This window comes from Mesoplodon densirostris, chromosome X (genome assembly GCF_025265405.1).
Source record: "Mesoplodon densirostris isolate mMesDen1 chromosome X, mMesDen1 primary haplotype, whole genome shotgun sequence".
NCBI classification, from domain to species: Eukaryota; Metazoa; Chordata; class Mammalia; order Artiodactyla; family Ziphiidae; genus Mesoplodon; species Mesoplodon densirostris.
In genome coordinates this window covers 125,383,507-125,408,070 of record NC_082681.1, presented here as the reverse complement: position 1 = coordinate 125,408,070, position 24,564 = coordinate 125,383,507, and the positions used below count along the sequence as shown (strand labels likewise).

Sequence of the window (24,564 nt, the reverse complement as noted above, 5' to 3'; positions counted from 1 at the left end):
AACTATACTTCAATAAAAAAGAATGGATAAGCAACAAGGATATATTGTACAGCACAGGGAAACAGAGCCATTGCTTTGTAATAACTTTAAAAGGAATATAATCTAAAAAATATTGAATCAGTATGTACACCTGAAACTAATATAATATTGTAAATCAACTATACTTCAATTAAAAATTTTTTTTAAATTTCTCCAACATAAAATAAAATGAATATGGGCTATGGAGGTAGACTGCCTGGATTCAGACCCCAGCTCCTGCGCACTTGCAGTGCGGCCTGGGCGGTTTACTTATCTGTGACAGCGTCATCAGCTATAAGCAGGGAATGATGTTGCAACCTACCCCGTAGGGGGGCTTTGTTACAACTTACCCCACAGGATGGGGCTGTTTATGGCCTACCCCATAGGGCGGTTGTGACCAGTAAACAAATGCATCTTTTTAAGGTTCTTTAAAGAGCACCTGGCACTTCGTGAGCCCTCCTTAAATGTTAGCCAGGATTATCGTCACCGCGATCACTCACGTCCTTCAAGGTCCAATTTGAATGCCCTCCCTTCCATAATATCTTTCTCAATTATCTTAAGAAAAATAATAATTTTTCCTTCTTCGGGCCTTTTGTAGCAAAGAGTAAGGACTTCTCTCTAACTTGAGTTGTTTCTCTCCACCTCTTTTCTCTTTTAATCATAAATAACTTATGGGTACCCACAGCGTGCCCAGTATTTTCACATAAAGTTCCTCATTTAAGTCACATAAAGTGAAAGAGCTGTTACCCGTTTCATTTTACAGGTGAGAAAACTAACATTTACAGCATGGAAGGGGCTTGGTCAGGGTGACACAGTGCACGAGTGACAGTCCTGTCACCTCTTCGAAGGCTTCTGAGTCTACCAGCCCACAGCAAGCTTGCATATCCCTGAGCTACTGAAACTATCTCTCAAACCCGTTCATTGTCACTCAAGCACAGTGTAGGCTCAACATCAAGTGTGCTGCATAGATGTGCAGGCTTGAACTCCTTACTCTCATGACATCATTTCCTTATAAATGTTAAGTAACCATAGTGATTCCAAGTCTGGTTAATTCAGCATGCACCTTTTATGTTTAAAACTTACACAATGGTTGCTGACTTCCTTATAGAAAATACTGTACTGATTTCTGACAGGTTTTTTTTTTTGGCCTCCCCTGCACTTTAATCTTTCTAGTTTCATGTATTTATGGAAATAGGCAGCCTGAGCTATTTGGTAAGCAAATTGATGCGTCTATTCTATGTAGGTAGTGATATATGAGTGTCCAGGCAAATCGCACCAGCTTCTCTAAGGAAATAGATTTCTGGTTTCTAGCTTTAGGATCGAATTTTATTTTGTTTAGTTTTTTTTTTTTTTTTTTTTTAAAAAAACCTTCCCAACTGAATTTCCCTTAAATGTGGGTAGGCAGAGCCGAGTTTGCTAGTCGCTGGACAGGCGGTTGAGTGAACAGTGGCCCTGGAGCCCTGTTGACTTATTGTCCTAATACAAGGCGAGAGACGTTCCATTTCTAAAACTTAGTCCTCACCACAGAAATGCCTTCAGTTTAGAATCTAGGCTGCTCTAGGAGAAGAGGGAAGTACAAGGAAGGAACAGAATCAAATAGCAGGAGAAAGGCAGGTCCACACTGGATCAGGAACCAAGTATTGTCCCAGAAGAAACTGATCGGGAGGTGACAAAAGTGTGAGTCATCAAAACAGGGTTCTTTAACTTTGTTGAGATGCTCTGGAATCCAGCTTAGGGAGTGGAACTTTGAAGGACTTCAGAGGCAGGTGGCTCCAGGTGTTTGTGACATGAGAACCATAGATTACAGACACGCATGCACAGCATGTGAACTCATTTTTGTGAAAATAAACACCTACATGTGTAATCTGAAAAAAATCTAAAGGTATGTTCACCAAAAAGTTAACAGTTTTCTTTTGCTTGTCTGTAGTTCTTGCTTTTGTCGAATAAACATGTATCACGTATGATTTTAAAAATGAAAGCCAAAAAATTCACAAAGGGCAGGATTTGGAATAAACATTTTTGTTAAAATTTGACAAATTATATTTCATTAGATGCAACGACGTGTATATACTCTTGGAGATTTATTAGAAAATGTTCTTGAGGACTCGGTACCTTCCTTTCTACTCAATGTCCTCCTTCCCTTCAATATACAGAAGCGACTTTGTGAATTTCATTTGTCAGTGGTTTCTGTGGCTCATCATATTCATTTTTTAGATAAAATTCCCCAAGAAACCATTCTTCATGTGATGAATGTGCAAGTTCTATAAACAGAGAAGCATGTGTATCATCATGTAGTACAGAGAAGGGCTGTGCTCTACCTTGGACATTGGGATTTGCATTTTTAAAACAGTGCTCTTAATGTTACAAATTGATTCAGCGTCTGAAGATAAATGTTGAAAAGTTAACTTTGTATTCAACTAACCAGATCTATTTAACTACCACTCTGCTTTGAGGAGGAATGTTTTAGCTGTGGATGTAAAAGACATTTGACAAGAGTTTTCACAGTGTTCTCTTTCTGCTTTGTTAGTTAATTTTTTTCATGGAGAAATTTAAAAGGCAAAAAGTTCCCTACACCTCTGCCCAGTGTGATATGGCTCCTCCAAAGGGGACTTTAACTCACAAAAAGTAGACCTTCCAGAGTTTCAATAAGTCTTCAAGCAAATTCTCTTCTGGCCATAGACTATGGGTGTAGAAAATAATCTTATCTGAACAGGCTTGTGCGTAGGGGTTACCACGGAGGCAAAGGTGAAGGGAGGCGTGCTCCCTGCCTTCCCAGGGCCGGCTGGGTTGACTGTGCCCTGATCTCTGCCTCATCTCTGAGTCCAGGACAAAGAAACCAGTGGCCATGGAGAATAGCATTCATTGGGCTCAAAAGGAAACCCATTCTACTTTCACAAAAGAATTATACTTTTTTTTCCAGATAAAACAATATTCAAAGCAAAAAGTGGCCAAGACTTTATTATATTTAATGGCTAAGATTTCTACTACTTCTGCCTAGGAGACGAACAATGCCCTTGGAGAACATTTGAGGTTTTAATAAATAATTGCCTGATCTATGTAGATAAATAATAAAAGCTGATTTGCTTGATTCCCATTTTTAGAGTGGTGTGGCCTATGTCAGGAGGGAAGCTGGCTGGGCCTGACCATGGTTTATTCAATGCCAAGCAGAGTTTCTTAGTCTCCCTTTCTTCCACTCCTACCATAGTGGGCCCATCATACTCTGGGGCCATGCCTGTTAGTGACTGTGTGGCTGCTTCCTGATCAAGTGATAGATAGGATGCAAATATCTTCTTTTTAATGCGTGACCCTGGCATAGCCAGAGGGAAAATGAGTGGGGTGTCTCAGAGCAGTGACTTTTTGCCTAGAGCTTGAGAGTTAAAGATCTACAAGCACACTTCTTCAGCTCTGTCGAAATTAAGGTGAGTAAAGTTAATTACTTTCAGATTATCAATAAACAAAGAAAGATAGTAATGATTGGGCATCTGACTGCTAATAAGCATGTGATTTCACAAAGCAAAGAAGAACATAAGGAAGTTGGTCTCCTGTGGCCGACTGCTTAGCATTCCTTTTTATTACTAGACCTGATATCAGACAGACGGTTGAAGCAACAGTCTTAGTAGAACCAGAAAATGAATGCATTTATTTTCCAGAAATATCTTAACTTTTAATGTTTTATGCAGTTTTGGAAGAAAAAGCAAGAGTGTTTTTAGTTTATGAAGCACCAATTCTTTCAGTTCTTTTAAATCTCTTTTGATAGCTTTTGAAAATGTTTTATGCTCAGAAATAGTGAAAATTATACCCAAGTCCTTTATGCTAAAGATCTGATCATGTTCAGGGACCGTGGTGTCATTTACAACAATATCAGAGTCTCACAGTGGTTTGGATAATTTGGTCCAACAATTGGCCACATTAGTGGAGAGAAATTTCAGTTGATCAGTTACTTCAGACATGATGAACTGTCTGGAGTTCAGATTGTTTAAAGTTGGATGATATTCAATTCAATTCAACAAATGTCCATAGAATGTTTAAGGAAAAAGGAGAATTCTGACATGGTGGTCTGGAAGGTAGTGTGAATATGGTGAATTTATGATCCAAAGTGGGAGATGAGTACAATGCATAAAATGCTATAAAAATATCAACGTATTTAAACATGTCAAAGCCAAGGCAGTAGGAAAAAAGTGCAGGAATGTGTGTGTTTAAGAGCCTGCTTCAGGGGCTTCCCTGGTGGCGCAAGTGGTTGAGAGTCCACCTGCCGATGCAGGGAACACAGGTTTGTGCCCCGGTCCGGGAGGATCCCACATGCCGCGGAGCGGCTAGGCCCGTGAGCCATGGCCGCTGAGCCTGTGTGTCCGGAGCCTGTGCTCCGCAACGGGAGAGGCCACAACAGTGAGAGGCCCGCGTACTGCAAAAAAAAAAAAAAAAAAAAAAAGAGCCTGCTTCATTGCATTTTCCTCTATACTGTTAAATCTAATGTTAAAAAACTATTTATATTATCTGTTAATGAGAAATAGTTGAATAAAAATTATGAAAGCTAAAAGACAGCCTAGCTAGATGCTGCCAACATTCATTCTAATCATTTTATTTTATTTAGGACGACAATATGGACACAGAATCCATTCTAGAAGAACTTCTTCTCAAAAGGTCACAGCAAAAGAAGAAAATGTCACCCAATAATTATAAAGAGCGGCTTTTTGTTTTGACCAAAACAAACCTCTCCTACTATGAATATGACAAAATGGTGAGACCCTATTTATTTCATTGGGTTTTTTTTTTTGGTTTTTTTGCGGTACACGGGCCTCTCACTGCTGTGGCCTCCCCTGTTGAGGAGCACAGACTCCGGACGCGCAGGCCCAGCAGCCATGGCTCACAGGACCAGCCGCTCCGTGGCATGTGGGATCTTCCCGGACCGGGGCACAAACCCGCGTCCCCTACATCGGCAGGCGGACTCTCAACCACTGCGCCACCAGGGAAGCCCATATTTCATTGTTTTTAATGCTACTTATTTTTCTCGAGTCTCCACAAAGTGCTTAATATAAGGAAACATCAGGTTTCTTGGCGAACACAGTAAAAATCAACTTGCACTCACTTATCACATTGTCTTTTCTTAGCCAAGTTATAATTAATTCAAGATAAAGCATTTTCAAACATTGCTTAACTTTACTAAGGCAAATTGTAACTTTAGAACAGTGGTTCTCAACTGAGGGTGATTTTGCCCTCCAAAGGATACCTGGCAATGGCTGGGGACATTTTTGGTTGTCATCACTGGGGGAGGGGGGCAGTTTGCTACTGGCATCGAGTGGGTGGAGGCCAGGGATGCAGCTCAACATCCTACAGTGCACAGGCTGGCTCCACCACAAAGAATTTATCTGGCCCCGAACAGTGCTGAAGATGAGAAACCCTGTCTTGACAAATGCTGGAAATAAGACTATTTCTGTGCAGCTGAGAATTCTATCACAGTAGAAATACTGAAATACTGTCATAAAATTGAAACAAGATGAAGATGCTTAATTTTCCTGAATAGATTAACCATATGGCAGGTGATCTGAAATGTGTTTCAAGATTATCAAAAAAAAAATTAAGTGCTGCTTGAAGACTTGCTCTTGGAGGAGTTTATGTCCACACTCGAAAAATATATTCTCTCATCATTGGATTTTGACCGTTACGGAATTAACTGGAATGATTCTCACGTGCCCATCTCACCTCCCAATCTCCCTCCTAAGCGTAACGTTGACTTGATTCTGTTCTTTGTGCACCACTGTATATCACGTGAGGCATCTTATAGTTTCCTTTTAATTCAGAAAAGAGGCAGCAAAAAAGGATCAATTGAGATTAAGAAAATCAGATGTGTGGAGAAAGTAAATCTTGAGGAGCAGACGCCCGTGGAGAGACGGTACCCATTTCAGGTAAGGGGAGGGGTAACATTCCATTGGATGGATGGCTCTTCTTTTAATATTTTCCATTATGAACTCAGTATTGGGGGGATAAATAAAGATGTTGCTAAATGATTCATTAAGACCATGGCAGGTGCTTATATTTGTGCAATATACAATACAGAGAGCATGCTCAACCTCTCTGTGAATTTCGAACATCCCCAGATGGGATGGGGGCAGTTAGCTAAAATTCTATCCGCCAAGCTACCTTCCATAGTGGGAGAGAAAGATAGATGAGTGTGTAGGCCTTAGTGGTCTGACTTGCCTTGGGGTCTGAAGATGTCTTTCATCAAACATTGTGGAGCATTTCCAATATGCTACAAGGTACTAGGCACACTATCCCTGTCCCCAAGGCATTTACAGAGCATTATAATGCAGGGAGGTAAGTGTTAAGACGAAGGTGGCAGCGTAGCCATGGTGGCTCAGAACGGAGAAGCTGCACTTCTCACTCCAAGAGATCAGGGAGATTTCCTGTTGGAGGTGACACTCAGGTCGGTAAGGACAATGGGAGTTTAGCTCGGCAAAAACAGGAGGGGCAGCGAAACCAAAGCAACAGGAGATGTCAAGAGCCTGGTAGGTGAAACAGTATGGCACGTTTGGAGAAATCCGGGTGGTGCTTAGAATTAAGCAGCCCCATGAAAGAGTGAGAGACGAGCCTGGAGAGGTAGCCAGGGCCATATCACGAATGGCTTTGCATAGCACGCTAAGGAGTTGGAATTTTACCCTGAAGTATTTCAAACACTGGTCTCCTACGGAGAGGGTGCCTACAGTATCCCATGGAAGTGGCTTGATCTAACACCTGCCCTACTTTTATTATATCAAGAACACTTATCTTTCTGCTCTAGAGACAGACAGACTGTTCTTCCAATGGTCAGACTACCCTGTGCTAGTATGAGGGAACAGTGGCCAAAAAATGAAATAAAATAAAATAATCCAGTCAGTGAACAGTCCATAGTTCCCACTTAAAAAAAAAGAACAGTGCCCAATTGGGAAAAACCGGAGGAGCGTGTGCTCATGGAAGATGCTTCAAATGAGTATCACCATGGCAAGGAATACTCAAAAGAACATGAGCTTTGGAACGCCACAGAGCTCCCAGCCCCATTGCTTATATTTGTGTAACCATAGACAACATTCTCAACCTCTCTCTGAGTTTGTTTCTTCATTTGCAAAGTGGGCATAATCATATATTTTTATAGACTTGAAAGGGAATTAAAATGTTAAATTATCTAGGAAAGAGCCCAGAAACTAGTTGGTATTTAATAAATGGTCTGTATTGTTTACCCACCAAAGCTGAATAAACTAGAGAAGGATCTGGGCAAGACACTGGAATGTTCATACATTTCACCAAGTATCATAAGGAATAGAAAATGACTTATACTGGGGATTCCCAGGGTGGGACACGACCCAAGGGAGTAAAGTAACAGGGAGACATATTTTCACTCAATATAAGCATGAACCATATGATGATCAGAATGAATGGAAATTGGCAAGGATGGCATAGCAAAAATAAAGGGCATTCTAACCCTGAACGTATTTTCAAGGATAGAGCAGATAAACATTTTCCAGTGGGCTATAAAGACAGTCATGCACTGGGTTGGTGGATAGACCAGAACACTTCTAAGACACCTGTAATGTCTAACATTTTATACTTTTATAATTCTCCATGGTCCAGGGCATTCCTGCTGAGGCCTCAATGTTCACCGCTGTCAGATGCATCACTGCTGTGATTTTCCAAAGTGTAGAGGTGTCTGGGATAAAATAAATTGAGGGGTGGAGGATAAAAATAACTAGATTAAAAAAATCTAATTCCAGAGCTAATGTGTATTATATAGGCAAACTCAGTGTTTCTCTTGGATAACAAAAATTTGTAGTTGTACCAGACTGAACTATAACACAATTATATCTAAATGCACCAAATCTTTTCCTTGCCAGATTGTCTATAAAGATGGGCTTCTCTATGTGTATGCATCAAATGAAGAGAGCCGAAGTCAGTGGTTGAAAGTATTACAAAAAGGTAATTTTTAAAAAATGTCATCAAAGGGAGTCTCTGACTGAGCTCTTTTGAGGCTTAGTGGAGGAAAGATATGGCAATAAAAGGGCCTAACACCAATAGAGAAATCTGTTGATTTTCCTACCAACCTCAGAGAATGTGCTGCACTCACCCTTGTTTTGCATTCTCTTTGTTACCTAGAGGAAGCCTGGGGATCGGATTCCCTTTCCTGCCCAGCACACAGCTGGCTATTGTGGCTTCCCCACAGCTAGGAGGAAGCCAGACCACCTGCTCTCCACCCACTGTGCTTGCCTTTATCAGAGCAAAGTCTAGATCCTCATGGGGCTCTCTCTTGGGTCCTGTAGCTACTGTACTTTGGGTATTTACAGAAAATTATGTCTAATACTTACTAATACTTATCATTTGCCAGCTACTGTGTCAAGTAGTTGTAAAACATTTTCTTAGGTAATCCTCTTGACAACTCTGTGGCAAGGGGTAATAATACTATTCTCCATTTTTCAGATAAGTGAAATTAAACAGACATGGCAAACGTCACATACCTAATTATGGAGAACACATAATTCAATTACCCAAACCCAACTTTTTAAACAGTACAGTATAAATGCCAGGCAAAACTGGGAATTTCATGAAACATTTATTTAGTGATTCTTAGGCTGCCCTGGCAACAACCTTTGACAGAAGAGAGAAAATTATTACTAATTTGGCACTATGATGTTTCTCCCTATGATATTTTTATTTTAAAGGTGGGTAATAGTGTGAGGACAATATTTAACTCAAACGAGTGACTCTGTTGGTGGAATTTCAGATATTAAGCTCCCAGATGGGGGGAAAATTTTACTTCATTTAAGTTTTAGATTTGGGCTCTTCTCGCTACCCCTCAAATTACACCACTTAGACAACCACCTACTCTACTTCAATGCAAATACATTCTTTTTCACTCATAGGGCTTAATTTTCCCTTTGTATGAAGGGGTTTAGCAACCTATTCTGTAGGAGAATCAAGTGGTCCAGGTAAGAGAAAAGCCTCCCTCTACCTGCCGCCAGCTTGTTGAAGTAAGAAGGGCATCCTTCTTAGAGTCAGACAAATCTGCGAACAAGTGCTGCTTTGCTGTGTCATCTATAAAACCATCTAACGTCTCTGGGTCTCAGTTTCCTGACCTGTAAAATGGGAGATCAGATTTCTTTTTTCCTAGAGCATTCAGGAGCCAGAAATGAATGACTCATAAATACATTAAAGAGTCCGACACACAAACATGAGCCACTGTGTTATAGCGGGGCCTCCGGGAGGAGCTCTAAGATGCTGCTTCCCATTCAGTCTCCTTTGGGGGGATTTGCCAGACTATCAACTCTTTGGAATATTCCTGATTCCAGCCCAGAGCCGGGCCACAGGAGTTTGATCCCAGGAGTTTTCCTGGGATCAAAATAAGGAATCCTCAAGATGAATATAAAATCAAGAAGGAAAGAGTTTAAGTCACACGTAGAACTAGCCCTCCCTACCTGGAGAATCTTCTTGAACTGTTCTCTACTAAGACCTTGTAGGTTTCTATGCTGTATTTCGAGAGAGGTGAATTTGTTGTAGACACAGTATTATACTCCAATATTAGAATTTCGTTTCTTTGGATTCAACATTGCCCTATTCCCATGTTTTTTTAAAATATGCACATATTCCTAGAAAAGTAGCCCCATAAATCGTTTATTCCTTAGTGGAAACAGGTCAAAAGTCACGGAAGACCAAGAAGGGATGAGGAACTGTTCTAGCTCAGGAAAAACTAGATAACTAAATGCCATGTGTGTTTCTACACTGGATCCTCGATCAGAAAAAGAGAATGATTACAAAGGGTATTATGGGAATAACTGGAAAATTTTTGAATACAAAATATATATTAAGTAATAGTATGGTATCAGTGTTAAATTTCTTGAATTTGATAATTGTATTATGGTTATGTAAGGAAATGTCCTTGTTAACAGAAGTTACATGCTCAAGTAGTGATGGATGACATTATTTAGGTCATGATATCTGTGACTTACTCTCAAATGGTTAAGCAAAATATAATAATGATAAAAAAATTTAATAATAATAATAATGTGTATGTACAGAGAGAAAACAAGATGAAACACATGTAGCAAACGGTTAAAAGTTGGTGAGTCTGTGTGAAGGGTATATGGACATTCACTGCACTATTCTTGCAACTTTTCTGCACATTTGAAATGTTTCAAAATAAAAAGCAGAAGCGGGGGGGAGTATATGTTTATTGGAAACTTCTTTTCTTCTTGCTAAGATCTAGTCCTACTCTAAAATCCTAACACCAAGCTGATGCATATATGTAGTTTCTAGCAGTTTTTTTTTTAAGACTGATATAAGTTATTGTGTTGTTCTTACTAAAACATGATTAGACTTTTCTTTTTGGCTTTTTAACTTCTGAGTGAAAGACTTACATCCTTTGGGAACCGTTTGCTCTTAGCCTGGTTGCTAGCAAAATGAGGTTTTCATTGTTTTATGATAACAGCACTTACTGAATGTGTTTCTTCTCTTGGGCCAACGTTTACTCATGCTGTGCTTTCTTCCTGCCTGCTCCCCAGAGATAAGGGGCAACCCCCATCTGCTGATCAAGTACCACAGTGGGTTCTTCGCGTACGGGAAGTTCCTGTGCTGCCAGCAGAGTTGCAAAGCGGCCCCAGGATGTACTCTCTGGGAAGCATGTAATGTGACCCCTCTGTCGGGCTGGACCCTGGGTGGACGATGCCCTTTAGGCAAACCTGGCAAATGCCAGAACAGCTCGCCAGTTCAGGAAAACAAGATGTGCCAGATTGGTCAGCATCATGAATATCCAGCTTCGAACATGATATCTAGCAAATGAAATCTAAATCCAGGGTCAACTGAGTCATGTTCCTTCAAATAATAACAATATGAACATCTGCCATTCATTCATGTCATGAGAAATATTTTTAAATGGAAATCATAAATCAAGCAAGGAGCTGTTTATTTCCTCCCAAAATTCTTCCTGGTTGAAGATAAACTCCAGATGGGTAGAACGTGGGGAACATATCACCATGGTTCACAAACTAACATCATAAACTTAAAAAACCAACATTCTTTTCAAAAATATGTCCAAGGATAAAATTTAATTAACACTTTTTTTTTTTTGGTATGCGGGCCTCTCACTGTTGTGGCCTCTCCCGCTGCGGAGCACAGGCTCCGGACGCACAGGCTCAGCGGCCATGGCTCACAGGCCCAGCCGCTCCACAGCACGTGGGATCTTCCCGGACCGGGGCACGAACCCGCATCCCCTGCATCGGCAGGCGCACTCTCAACCACTGTGCCACCAGGGAAGCCCTAAGTAACACTTTCAATCACCATATATACCAAAATGATGGATGGCCAAGTTTTCAAACATATAAAGTGGTTTGCCATTCCGTACATGTTTGTTGATTTCTTAATAACATCACAGAAAGTAGTGTAGGGTTTGCTTTACATGCAATCGGATTCTATCCAGAGTTATATTCCCAGGGAAATCTGCCTGAGACTTTATCCAGGGACAGAAAGCCTACTGAGTGGCTCTGAAGGGCTAATGGAGGGAAAGAATTATGTTGTTTTCTGCTTGTGCCCTATGGGGTCCTATTCTATCACCAGGATACTTACATGAAGCAGTCATATATTTTAGAAGTTTATCACTGTTTAACAACATGAAGTTGTTGATAAATAAGAAGGAGAACTTATTTTGATAACAGTTTTACCAGCCTGGACAAACTATGCTTGGACTCTAGTGACTTTAAAGAATTAAATGAGATCAGCTGCATGATAACAACTTCAAGAACTGTAAAACAAGGACGTGAAATATTATTCAAATTCACCCCACAATAGTATTGACCCCTGACAATTGTGTTAATGTTACTATAGGTAATTTTACAACAAAATCAGTGACTAGGGCTTCCTTGGTGGCGCAGTGGTTGAGAGTCCGCCTGCTGATGCAGGGGACACGGGTTCATGCCCCGGTCCAGGAGGATCCCACATGCCGCGGAGTGGCTGGGCCCGTGAGCCATGGCTGCTGAGTCTGCGCGTCCGGAGCCTGTGCTCCGCAACGGGAGAGGCCACAGCAGTGAGAGGCCCGCGTACCGCAAAAAAAACAAAAAAAAAATCAGTGACTAAATATTCATTGTATTTCCCATCTCAATTAAACTATACAATGAATATTTATTCATCTTAATTAGATCACATTGCCCTTTATACTCATGAATTGTAATGATTTAATGAACTATACAGAATGGACCGTGCATGGATCTTCCCTCCAGTGTGAAGGGCCAGAGAGTAATGTCTCCTTACAGCATTAATCATTTACCCCAATGATTCTGTCTATGGTCAGCATTATTACTCAGCAGGCCAGATTCCAGCTCTGACTTTGCCCTAACTCCCTGGGAAAGAGCAGGAAAACAGGCCAGAGAGAGCACTGCCTTGGGATTATCTTCCTGGGCTCTGTTTGGATGGCACCTGCCATGTGTCCTGGGTGGCTCTCTGCCGGCCTCTGAAGAAAACTACAGAATATAGTAGAGATGTCATGGCTTGCAGACAGCTGTGATATTGTCTGTCTGCCTAAGTGTAACTTCTTCCCTCGGCCTCCTCCTCTGCTGAGCTACAAGGCAGCCCGCAGGCACATCTACTAGGAAGGGAACAGTTGGGCATCTTTGCTTCTTCTGTTTCCAAAATGTCATGGACCATCCTCTGTCCAAGGTATATATGGCCTATAAATAAGTTGACCATACACCCCAATTTGTTTGGGACAATCTCATCCTTCAGCTTGGGACCTGGCATAATTATTAAAAGCCTACCCATCACTGTCAGAAATGTTCCAGCTGAGTCAATAAACCATATGGCGGCCCCACTTATAAGGCATACAATGGCTTCACCCTCACAACCTGGATGTCTATCTACATGTGTGAGTAGAAAGAAAAACCAACAAGTATCCTAACAATGGGGGGGGGAGCATAGGATAAGTTTGTTCACTTATAAATCAGCTATTTCTATGCATCTTGTATGAGCTGATCAAAGAAGAATCAGACATGGATTCTGAATCCTAGGGTCGTAGATACTACCCAATGAGATTAGATATCTGTTACTCAGATACGAGGTGGAAATGTGGTATAAATTAACAGTTTACAGAATTTAGAGGACCTTGAATTTCTTATCCACTTGGGAAGATACTGATAACCAATGGTGAAGTGGTATCTGAGTTGGGTATTATACAGGAAAGCAACAGAATCACTCCAGATGTTCTAAGTTAATGTAATCTGGAGTATTGCTCACACAATCTAGTTCACTCTTTTGATTCATAACATTGGGTGTTCTGCTTTGTTTTATTTAAAGTTTTTTCTGCTATTACTTGGTTTTACTCTTCAGATGCTGATCTGCACATTGAACCCAAAGAAGAAAAACACAGAGTTCCCATTTTCCCAGACAGAGTGGTAAGTCAACATTTCAATTTTTTTCATAGTCAGGATATATTAAATAAACCAAGAGTTGCCAAATTCAAGACTAGAATACATGGGCTTCATTCAGAATTCCCAGCAAAGAGAGAGAGGACATAGCCTATCGCCAATAGCCATGGCAGTAGCAAATAATAAATTCAAACATGGAACCATTTTACCATTTTATGTTTTTTGCATTTAACGACTGGGTCTTTTTCTAACCTATAAACACAAAAAATGGTGTACGTGGGAGAAGCCCTTAAGATGGCATCACATATAACAGGCAGCTATTATTGGCTGACATTCCTCCCCCACCACCAGCATGGCTAAGTCTGCCTCATGTACGTATCCTGGCAAAGGAATAGGACCCCATAGGGCACAAGCAGAATATAATTCTTTCCCTCCATTATCCCTTCAGAGCCACTTGGTGGGCTTTCTTCTCTGTCCCTGAGGTATGTCATTACCTCAGATGACATAAAATTTCCCAACTACTAGTAGTCATGAGAACAGCCTCTAAAGTGATCCATCCAATTTTATAATCCCATGACTTGAAATGTCATTTCAAGTTAAAACATCCCCCCCTTCCCTTAGCTCAAGTCTGCATCAGAGGGCAGCCTGCTTTGGGGGAGAGGTCATGGAGAGGCTGAGATTTCTGACGCTTTCAGGATTGAGGCCCGGGAAGAGAGGGTATAATGAAAAAGAGACAGTCATACGTGGCCACTCCCATCATGATTTGGTAGTGGTGGCTTCTGGGTGAGACAGTTTTCCAATGCTGATTCTTTATCATACAGGAGACCTCACCCCTGGGGTGGAGTTTTATGACAGAGCAAATGTCTTGACCCTTAGCTCTTCGGTTTCTGGCCCTCAAACTTTCTACTGGGTCCATTCATTCATCTAGGGCAGAGTTCCTTTCAAGATGGCTCCCAGCCAACCCTCACTCAAGGGTGGAGTTGGCCTACAGGAAAACAAACAAAACCTTGATTGCTCTGCTTAGTAAAACTGTATGTGGCTCGCGCTCACGGTACAGGCTATCCTCGTGCCCTGCTCTCTTGGGTTCAAAGCCATAACTTCCTGCTTTTAGGCTTCCCAGGTAGGTGTCAGCCTCCTCAAATGCCAGGAGACACGTAAAATGGCCTCCCTGTGGTTTTCTGGAAGCTCACCTGAAAGTAAGGGAGCATCTCCATCCACCCATCAGCTCTGTGGTGTCTTGGGTACTTATTTTCACCTACACACATTCACACATACTTATTTCTCTCTTTCTATCTAAGTAAAAACCATATAACTTTTGTAAACCAACATGAAGGACAAAAAGAAATCCATTATTGTCATAGGTTGAATTTTTGTCTGCCCAGATTCATGTCCACCCAAAACCTCAGAATGTGACCTCATTTGGAAAGAGGGTCTTTGCAGATACAATTAGTTAAGGATCAAGATGAGATCATACTGGATTAGGATAGATCATAAATTCAATGACTGATGTCCTTATAAGAAGATGAGGGCACACAGAGAGATACACAGAGAAGGAGGCCATTTAAAGACCTAAGCAGAGATTGGACTTATGATGCCACAAGCCAAGAATGCCTAGAACCACCAGAAGCTGGAAGAGGCCAGCAAAGATCCTCCCCCACAGCTTTTAAGTAAAAGCTTGATTTTGGACTTTTGACCTCCAGAGCTGTGAGAGAATAAATTTCTGTTGTTTTCAACCACCAGATGTGTAGTAATTTGTTATGGCAGCCCTAGGAAACTGATGGAATTTTTAAGGTTTGGGGGTTTTAGTTTGTTATCAGTGATATTGGTTTTTTTTGGTTTGGATACATGCTCCAGCCCTGAAGCTTGAAAATTATGGCTCTGTAAAACACCTAAGAGCAATGTCCAGAATAAGCAAAGGTCAATTAGAGGTTACCTAGGGGCAGGATGGGAACGGGGACTAACTAGAAATGGGCCCGAAAGATCTCACAGGAGTGATGGAAAGATGCTAAGACTGGATTGTGGTGATGACTGCTCAACCTGCTAAGTTTACCAAAAATCACTGAATTCTACAATTACAAAGGGTGAATTTTATAGTATGTGGTATGTAAATTATACTCTAATAAAGTTTATTTTAAACAAATCTAAGAGCAGAGGATAATTTAGGAGCCCAAAACCATGGCATCTAGTCTCTGGCAAGTAATTCCCTCCCCCATTCCTCCTTCCCCCTCCCTTCCTCCCTCCCCTCCTTCCTCCCTCCCCTCCCTTCCTCCCTTCCCCATTCCTCCTTCCCCCTCCCTTCCTCCCTCCCCTCCTTCCTCCCTCCCCTCCCTTCCTCCCTCCCTGCTCCCTTCCTTCCCTCCTCCCTCCCTCCCCTTCCCTCCTTCTCCTTCCCTCCCTCCCCCTCCCCTTCCTTCCTCCCTCCCTCCCCTTCCCTCCTTCTCCTTCCCTCCCTCCCCCTCCCCTTCCTTCCTCCCTCCCCCGTCTCCCCTCCCTTCCTCCCTCCCCTCCTTCCTCCCTCCCCTCCTCCCTTCCTTCCGATTTTTTAAAATTTAAGAGCTAATATACTTTGGTTGTTAGTCCCCAGTTCATGCATCTGTGCCCCACTGTGATGTACTAAAATCTCTTATCCTCCAAAGCTAAAGATTCCTCGAGCAGTTCCTATTCTCAAGATGGATGAACCATCTTCAAGTACTGCTCTAGCTCAGTATGACAGTGACTCCAAGAAAAACTGTGGCTCCCAGTCAAACGTCAACATGTGGTTTATGCCAAGAGAAGACTGCCCTGACTGGTGGCAAGTAAGAAGACTGAAAAGGTAAACCCCAGCTTTCAGTCTGGCTGTGCGGCCCACAGAGTAGACACTGCCCCACTGCCTTGGAGCTGAGCCTCAACCCGGTCCACACAGGCCTCAGCTGAGATAGAGATGCCCTCTGAGAAAATGTTCAGTGCCTGAGCCGGAAGCCTGGATAGCGGTGGCCCTGCTGAGACTCAGCAGCACAGACTTTCCATTTAGATGATCATATCTAATGATCTAAGTAATACTTGAGCATTTTATTCCTTTTTTTTCTCTCCCCTCTTCCTCCAAATAACCCCGTGTTCCAGAACACCAAATCTTTAAACTATATCCTCTATCTGAGAGAGTTTAGAGTGGGTTACTTTTTAATGTACTTTGGCATCACTGGCCACATGACTAGTAAATCAAGTGAGGCCATGGCCGCCTTCTCAGGATGTACACCTGCGCCCACACAGTCTTCTTTGCCACTTCCTCTTTTTCACTTAACATCTGGGACATTTTTCCCATTTGAATACATGAGGACATACTACATTTTTAATTTTTTAAAGTTTTAATTGTGGTAAAACGTAATGTAAACTTTACCACCCTAGTCATTTTGCAGTGGAGAGTTCAGTAGTGCTCATTACAGTCCCAGTGTCGTGCAACCTGCCTGATTACTTTGAACGTCTGTATAGTATTCCCTCATGCGGATAAACCTAAGCGATGCACAATTGATGGATACTCTCCACATGCTCTTAAAAACCACAAAAAGGCTAAATAAATTGCTTAGCATTTTTTTTTTTTTTTTTTTTTTTTTTTTGCGGTACGTGGGCCCCTCACCGTTGTGGCCTCTCCCGTCACGGAGCACAGGCTCCGGACGCGCAGGCCCAGCGGCCATAGCTCACGGGCCCAGCCGCTCCGCAGCATGTGGGATCTTCCCGGACCGGGGCACAAACCCGTGTCCCCTGCATTGGCAGGCGGACTCTCAACCACTGAGCCACCAGGGAAGCCCAACATTTTTAAATAAGAGTTTTCTTATGAAGAACTGAAGGGAAAAAGCTATGTTAGTGAGCAAGGCTGTTTGGGAAGCTGGGGAAGGAGGCATTGCTGTGCTGGGGCTTCTCCAGGCATTCACTGAAGTGTGGTTTTGAAAAAGACCCTGGGCTGTGAAGGCAAACAGGAAGTAGGTCCTACATTCCAAATAACACAGCCTTTGGACTTGGAGAAGTCAGTACTTCCTCAGGCTCCGCTTCGCAGCCCAAATGAGAGAGAGAAAATGATGGGTGGCAGAGGATGAAGAGAATCCTGCAGATCCATCTGTGTCCACATGGAGTTAAAACGGTTTGGTATTTTCAGGACTTTCCTTTGCAATCATAACAGCAAAGAGGAAAATAACTTATTTTAAAATATATCAGCAACAGAATGCTTGCATACAGACAAGAAAATCAGGGCAAACCCAGTCAAGTTGATTTATTAATCCAAGTTTTCTATTGTTTGGGGTTATTATGAGCCATTATTAAAAATTCTCTTTTGTTTAGGCATCCTGTCAAACTACTGCTTCTTAGTGGAGTCGCTGCAAGGATGAAAATGTGAAAATGACTCATTAGCTTCCATTTCCAAACCAAGTGACATATATGGGTCAAACTGCTAAAGCTGAAACATATCTAACAAAATTACTTTTGTCATTTAACATTTATAAATAAACATTCGTTTATGAAATGTATCCCTCTTTTTTGTAGCAGTGAAGATTTAGCATGCAGTAACCAAACGGAAAGAAATGTTGTAGATCACAGCACCTTAAAGATATCATGGTAAATCAAATTCAGATATTCTTTTACACCCAGGATTTCTTCCTTTTGCAGGAAAACTAACCACATTTGTAATAATTTTGCAACTAGCCTTTACTTTTTAAGGTAAATATAAAACAAATCCAGGTAGTTTGCTTCTCTGAAACCTGAAGGTGGTCTGAGTTGATGGCTTCTGGGTCACGCTGGTATTTCCTACCCATCGTTCACGATATACACTGGTGTTCTCGTGAACACGGACATACTGGGCTCAGGCATCTCTAGCAGGAGGGAAAACAACGTAGAGTTGAGTAACTCTTCTCTGAGAATAGCTCTATACACAACCAAGATTTGCTCTAGCTTTGTATCAGGGCTCTCCCGGAAGCGTCCTCATTTATTTCACGAGCCCGCTCTTCTGACAGAGTCAAAGAAATCTACATTCCTGGGGGCCTTCTGTATCAAGGAGCCAATTTCTCATGAAACTGGGCATGAGCTCAACTTTTAAGCAATTCTCTCTTCACTTTGCTGACACCTTCCCAAGTGCAAAAAAGGGAAAGCTAACAGTCCAGATTTTATTCACATGGATGAAAGCAGGGTGGGATTCGATATGGCATTGTGAGGCGCCTGGATTATTTCTTGGTGTTTTTTTTTGTATTCATGTCATTCCCTCTCTTCTTAAGGGGATCCCCTGAGTCAAGTTCATCTGAAGAAGAGGAAAACCTTGATGACTATGAGTGAGTTTTGAAAGTCCTCTGTGTTTCTCTAAAACTAGACATAGACGTTTCTATTGTTTTCTTCCCCTAAGGTTATAAGCAGATGGCCCAAACTTGCTCAGGAGGCTGTATTTACATGGAGACACTCATGTGAGGTTCTGGGCCATTTATCTGGAGGATGGGTGACAATGAACTGGGCTGTTACTAATGAAAGTATTTTTCCGCAGTCTGGATGATCTAAACCAGCTGCACATATTCCTGGGATTTATCACATACCTGGCCTCCTCTTCATTTCGCTTTGACTTCATAGATACAGCCCATGACATTTCTGCTGATTATTTCTTCCCTGGAGGCCCCTTGCCAGGATGAAGTTTGAAGGCTCTTGTTAGCGTTGAGTCCAATTGTGAAGTTAGTTATGATGCAGTAATTTTACAAGGTAGCACAACCGAGCCTTGAATATCACAGCCTTTATGTTGAGAGATTCCTATTCCTAGAGTGACCTTATCATTGAACATCCAAACTAGGACACTTCAGGAAGAGAAAGAGTGCACTGCTCAGTGTTACATCTGGACATCAGGCATAAACTGGACTCCTCTGGGCAAAAAAGAATGTGTGATCACCCCAATTATACTGAGACAGGGTGGTCTTAAGTGGCTGTTAAGGTCCTTTCCAAAATCTAAGACTCTATCATTCGACAACAAATAGGGACAAAATAATCGTCTCCTGGACTTAAAGTCTGGCATTAAGGAGAGGTGGGAGTAAGAAGGCACAGTGCATCTCTCAGACACCTGCTACCCAACAGCGACCAATTCAGTTGGACACTAGGATAACGCATATTGCTAGTTCTGGTTTTGTATGAGTGCTGTTACTGATTCATTGGCTACGAATGCAGTGAGAGCATTTACAAAGTACATGTCACTCTTCACCACCTTCTAGTTCCCCTTTAACCGTAGCTTCTTCCCCAACATCTACCCTCTGGAAAGCAACTACTGGAATCATTCAAACTAAGATAAAAATGACTGAGATACAAAATGTAAAACCGATAGCTAGTGGGAAGCAGCCGCATAGCACAGGGAGATCAGTTCGGTGCTTTGTGACCACCTAGCGGGGTGGGATAGGGAGGAAGGGAGGGAGACCAAGAGGGAAGAGATATGGGGATATATGTATACGTGTAGCTGATTCACTTTGTTATAAAGCAGAAACTAACACACCATTGTAAAGCAACTATACTCCAATAAAGATGTTAAAAAGAAAAATGACTGAGAAATGCTAGCACAAAAATTACCCAAAGATATTTATACTTTAACAGGTGACAAAGACTTAAACCAAAGGGAGAGAACCTCTAATCATGGATTTTAGTCTTTTGCATTTAGATGAATTGGAAGGCTTTCTTTGACTGGGAAAGCCCAGATCTGACCATATAGACAGTCTCTATCTCCATCATTTCTAGGTTCCAATGGGGTGTGAGAGGCATGCATTGGGGAAATGATCAGGAAAGATATGCAGACCCCACCCCAGAATCATAATTGGGGGGCGGAGACTTAGGAATCTGAGTTTTTAACAGCTCCTCAAGTGATCCTCTTGAACAGCCAGGTATGGAAAACCCTGATCTGGGTCAATGCCTCATTTTACAGGTGAGAAAGTTAAGTGACAAGTTATGCAATTAAACACTATTAATTCTCAAAATGGAATTCCTTTCTATTGCAGCTGGTTTGCAGGTAACATCTCCAGGTCACAATCTGAGCAGTTACTGAGACAAAAGGTAAGTAGTCTAGTCTTTAAAATAGCCTCTAAGAATGTCTTTCTATTGTTGGGCGTGGAGGGTAATGCACTGCTCATAGAAACCTTACTGCTAATTATACAGTCAAGACATCACAGTGTTAATTGTCCACCCTGTGGGTCACCAGGCCCTTCACATCTAGCCACTTCCTCTAACCCCAGTGCTCTATAATAAACCACTCCAAAATTGAGTGGCTTGAAACAACAAGCTTTATGATTCTTCACTGTTCCATGAGTCAGCTGGGCCAGCAGTTCTGCAGGTTTTGCTTAGGGTCACTCATGTGGCTGCATTTAGCTGGTGGACTGACTAAGGGTGGGGTTAGCTGGGGTAGTCAACCAGGGTGCCATATTCCATCTGCATGTGGCTAACTTGGGCTTCCTCACAGCACGGTCATCTCAAGGCAGTGGTTGAAGAGGCCAAGCCCCACAGTTCAGTGCAAGCAATTACAGTCTCAGCTTTTGTCATGTTTGCTAATGTCCCACTGGCCAAAGCAAATCACCTGGGCCAGCACAAAGTCGATGTGGGAGGGGACTACACAGGGCAGGAATATACAGAGAGATGATTTACTGGGGGCCATCTGTACCTCATACTTCAAGCCTGTCACTAAAACCATTAGCACCTAAACCAGAGTACAGCAGATGTAATGGGGAATAAATCTATCAGATTTTGTTACTAATTGGTAATGGACTTACCAATTGCAAACTCTTTTGACTTACAAAAGTGACACTGCTATAGTTCAACCTAATACAACACACCAATTATTTCTTGGAGGGGTACTAGTGAGAATGTGGTGACCACTACCTAACTCGCTATTTCGTCACGTGCACAGTTTAATATCCACTTTGTCTATATCTAAATCTGCTTAGAATCAGCACATTACAAAAGACAAGTTGAGCATAAATTTAATAAATGATTTGCTCTGCGTCTTTGGTTTTCTAAAACCTTCCAAGGGCATGATATGGTGATATGTGATTTTAAATTTTATTTCTGAAAGATTAAAACGTTAGGCTTGCACAAACACAAAACAGGGAAAATTATCAGAGAAGGTTAAAAATTAACTGGAGAGGAAGAGTTGAAGCACACAGGGTAGATCTATAAAGACACTGAGTGAGAGAAGGAGGAAAGCTAAACCAGGGGTCCCTTCTGTGCCAAGTGGCGAGTAATCTGTGCCGTCTATGTTTAAAGTGGATCTAAAAGATCTACTTTCCTACCACCTACCAGGGCAAATCGTTTTCAAGAATAATGAAAATGTTTTCTGTCCCTTCCACACTCTCCTTCCTATTTAGGGAAAAGAAGGAGCATTTATGGTTAGAAATTCCAGCCAGGCGGGAATGTACACAGTGTCCTTGTTTAGTAAGGCTATGAAGTAAGTATGATGCGGACTTCTTTCATCTTCTTGTGTATGTTCTTTGAATATGCTGGTCATTCAGTCACATTTTGGGATAAGATCCCATCTTTAAGCTCTGGAGTTTGGGATCAAAGTATTTCTGTGGAATGTGACCGTTCATAGTTGCCTTCCCCCGCCCCACCCCGTACTATCAAGAAGCCGTTTTCTGGGCGATTCTCTCCTGCCCATCCCAGACAGCAGCAGAGCGCCCAGTGCATGGTGAGCCTTTAACATTTGTTAAAGGAATCCTGCGTTATTCCCCCTTGAGTCCTCCTAAGCCTAGAAAGAGAAAAATAATAGCAATGCTGCCTCTACACTCTTGGCCCTAGCCAACTGCTGAGCTGAGAAACCTACCCCAGTGTCTGGTTTTTAGTAAGTCTTTCCAGTGGGAGCAGGAGGTTGAATCAGTGTAGCTGTATTCCCTGGATGGCTTCTTTCTAGGGTGCTGTCCTGTTGGTGTGGTTAAGAGTTCTGGTGTTAAGCTGCACCTCTGAGTCCAAATCCTGACTCTGCCATTTCAAAACGTTATGACATTAAGCAAGTTTCTTAACTTCTGTGCCTCAACTTCCTCATCTGAAAAGTGGACATAATAACAATGATTATGTTCTATGGATGAAGTGGGTTAATTCACATATTGGATCAGAACAGTGCCTGGCACATAGCACGTACTTAATAAAGTAATAGTAATGACTAGCATTGCTGTTGCTGGGAAACAGTAATTCTACCTGCCCCACCCCCCCATGCTTAGGTATATAAGGCCCCACGGTTACCTCAGGCAAGTCACCCTCACCACCATTAGGGTCCCCCTCCAGAGTTTTACAAGCCACTTTCCCATTGGTTGTTAGCCTTTTTGTTCCTTCTAAACATCCTGTGAAGCAAACAGGAAAGCTGTTTTTATTTGCACCATTTTACAAATGAGAGGACTGAGGTTCAAAGAGAGCTTTTTTTTTTTTAACAATTGGAGTAAAATTGCTTTACAATGGTGTGTTAGTTTCTGCTGTATAACAAAGTGAATCAGCTATACATATGCATATATCCCCATATCTCCTCCCTCTTGCGTCTCCCTCCCTCCCACCCTCCCTATCCCACCCCTCTAGGTGGTCACAAAGCACCGAGCTGATCTCCCTGTGCTATGCGGCTGCTTCCTACTAGCTATCTATTTTACATTTGGTAGTGTATATATGTCCATGCCACTCTCAAAGAGAGCTTATAAAGACCATCGTCAAAAATAATAAATGACAGACTTGAAGCCAAGTCTTCAACAACCAAGTTCATGTTCCCTCAATCATATCCCTGTGTCTATGCTGAAACCACCCAATGTTTTGGAATGAGAATCTGGTCAAATCTCTATTAGGGCCATTTGAAAAAAAACGTGTATGTGTGCGACCCTTTTTTAATGCTTGGATTGAACGACACTGAATGACTGAAGGGCCTTGGTGGTTTCCCCATGTGCCCTGCCTTGTGGTGCATATATGTATTTTTTAAATAATTAAGTGATGAAAAAGTTATTTTGTTGGGGGAATTTTTTTTTTACAGAGTACCTACCTCCAATTTGAGATAATAGCGTGTACCATAAGCATTCGCATGGCATTTTCCAGTGTCAGAAGCCACATCCCCGGTGCACCTCGTGTACTAGCTTGCAAACTTGGATGCTGACTAAAGCCAACCCAGTAAGAAGGGGGAGGAGGCTTGGTTCACTGAATATCAAAAGCTCTGTGGCCCTCAGGGCCTCCAGTTTCAGCCAAACCTGATGTCAGAAGTCCTCTTAGTTAAGCTTCCTGACACCAGATTCATTTTTGAAGGTGGCTAGGTAGAAAAAAAAATCAGCAAATAGATGAGGAATCAAATGAAAAGAATCCCAATGAATGACTACAGAAGCCTTCTTTAATGAAACACCATCATTCGGCTGGAGTGAATGTGATGCTCAGACCAAGAGCCAATGAGCCATATGCAACAAGAAAGCATCCTTTCTCCTTTTTATAACTGTAATTCTAACGAGGCCGACATTACAGCAACAAGAATATATTAACAGCTTCTTATGTGCCAAGCACAGTGCAACTGATATATACACACTCTCATCTGAGCTTTACAACAACTGGATGAGGTAGCTAGCCAGCAACAGAAATGTACTCAAAGCCCAGTTCTTGACCGCTATGCTAGACTCTAAAATCTAAGACAGGCATATCATTCCTGGTCAGCCTAAATCAACGTGCATCAATTCACCACTATTTTCTACACGTAGAGCAACAGAAAAAAAAAAAAAAAGTTGTATGGGGAAAAGGCACAAGTTCGCATGAGGAATTTAAGGCTATTCCCACCTGCTCTAACCTGTACACTCCACTCCCAAAAGAGCTTCCCATCCACAGCCTAGTGACCTTTGCCTCCCACCTTTTAATCTCCATTACTATCCTAAAAGAGAATTAATGTTCAGAATAATGATCCTGAAAACTGCAGGGCTCTCAATCACCAAAGGAAGATGCCGGCTTTATACTTACTAAAGGAAGAACGGTACAGAAAGGGGGAATTTTATTATAGATGAATTCTGTATGAGCACAAAGGATCCACTGAGCTCAGAGAGGAGCCCTCTTCCATAATTACGGATTATCGTGGACACCTCCAGAAAAACACCAGATGTCAAGACTCAGAAGCCACCTCTGACTTCCCTTTCTAAACTTTGCAAATGCACATAAAATAATGATTTTACCATTATGTAATCAAGCTTCGCTTATTTATTAAAAACAT

At 41.9% G+C, this 24,564-nt stretch overlaps 1 protein-coding gene across 1 annotated transcript in view; it reads left to right on the top strand.

The window, feature by feature from the left end:
- Positions 1-3,389: 3,389 nt before the first annotated feature.
- The window catches only part of BMX (BMX non-receptor tyrosine kinase), a 41,188-nt gene continuing 20,013 nt past the window's right edge, over positions 3,390-24,564 (top strand). Inside the window, exons 1-11 of the mRNA XM_060087068.1 lie at positions 3,390-3,437; positions 4,610-4,756; positions 5,817-5,921; positions 7,881-7,962; positions 10,539-10,658; positions 13,351-13,415; positions 16,025-16,200; positions 17,898-17,969; positions 18,623-18,676; positions 20,363-20,417; positions 21,722-21,801. Coding sequence (XP_059943051.1) covers positions 4,619-4,756; positions 5,817-5,921; positions 7,881-7,962; positions 10,539-10,658; positions 13,351-13,415; positions 16,025-16,200; positions 17,898-17,969; positions 18,623-18,676; positions 20,363-20,417; positions 21,722-21,801 — 947 coding nt within the window. The 5' untranslated portion in view covers positions 3,390-3,437; positions 4,610-4,618. The remainder of the gene's footprint in view (positions 3,438-4,609; positions 4,757-5,816; positions 5,922-7,880; positions 7,963-10,538; positions 10,659-13,350; positions 13,416-16,024; positions 16,201-17,897; positions 17,970-18,622; positions 18,677-20,362; positions 20,418-21,721; positions 21,802-24,564) is intronic.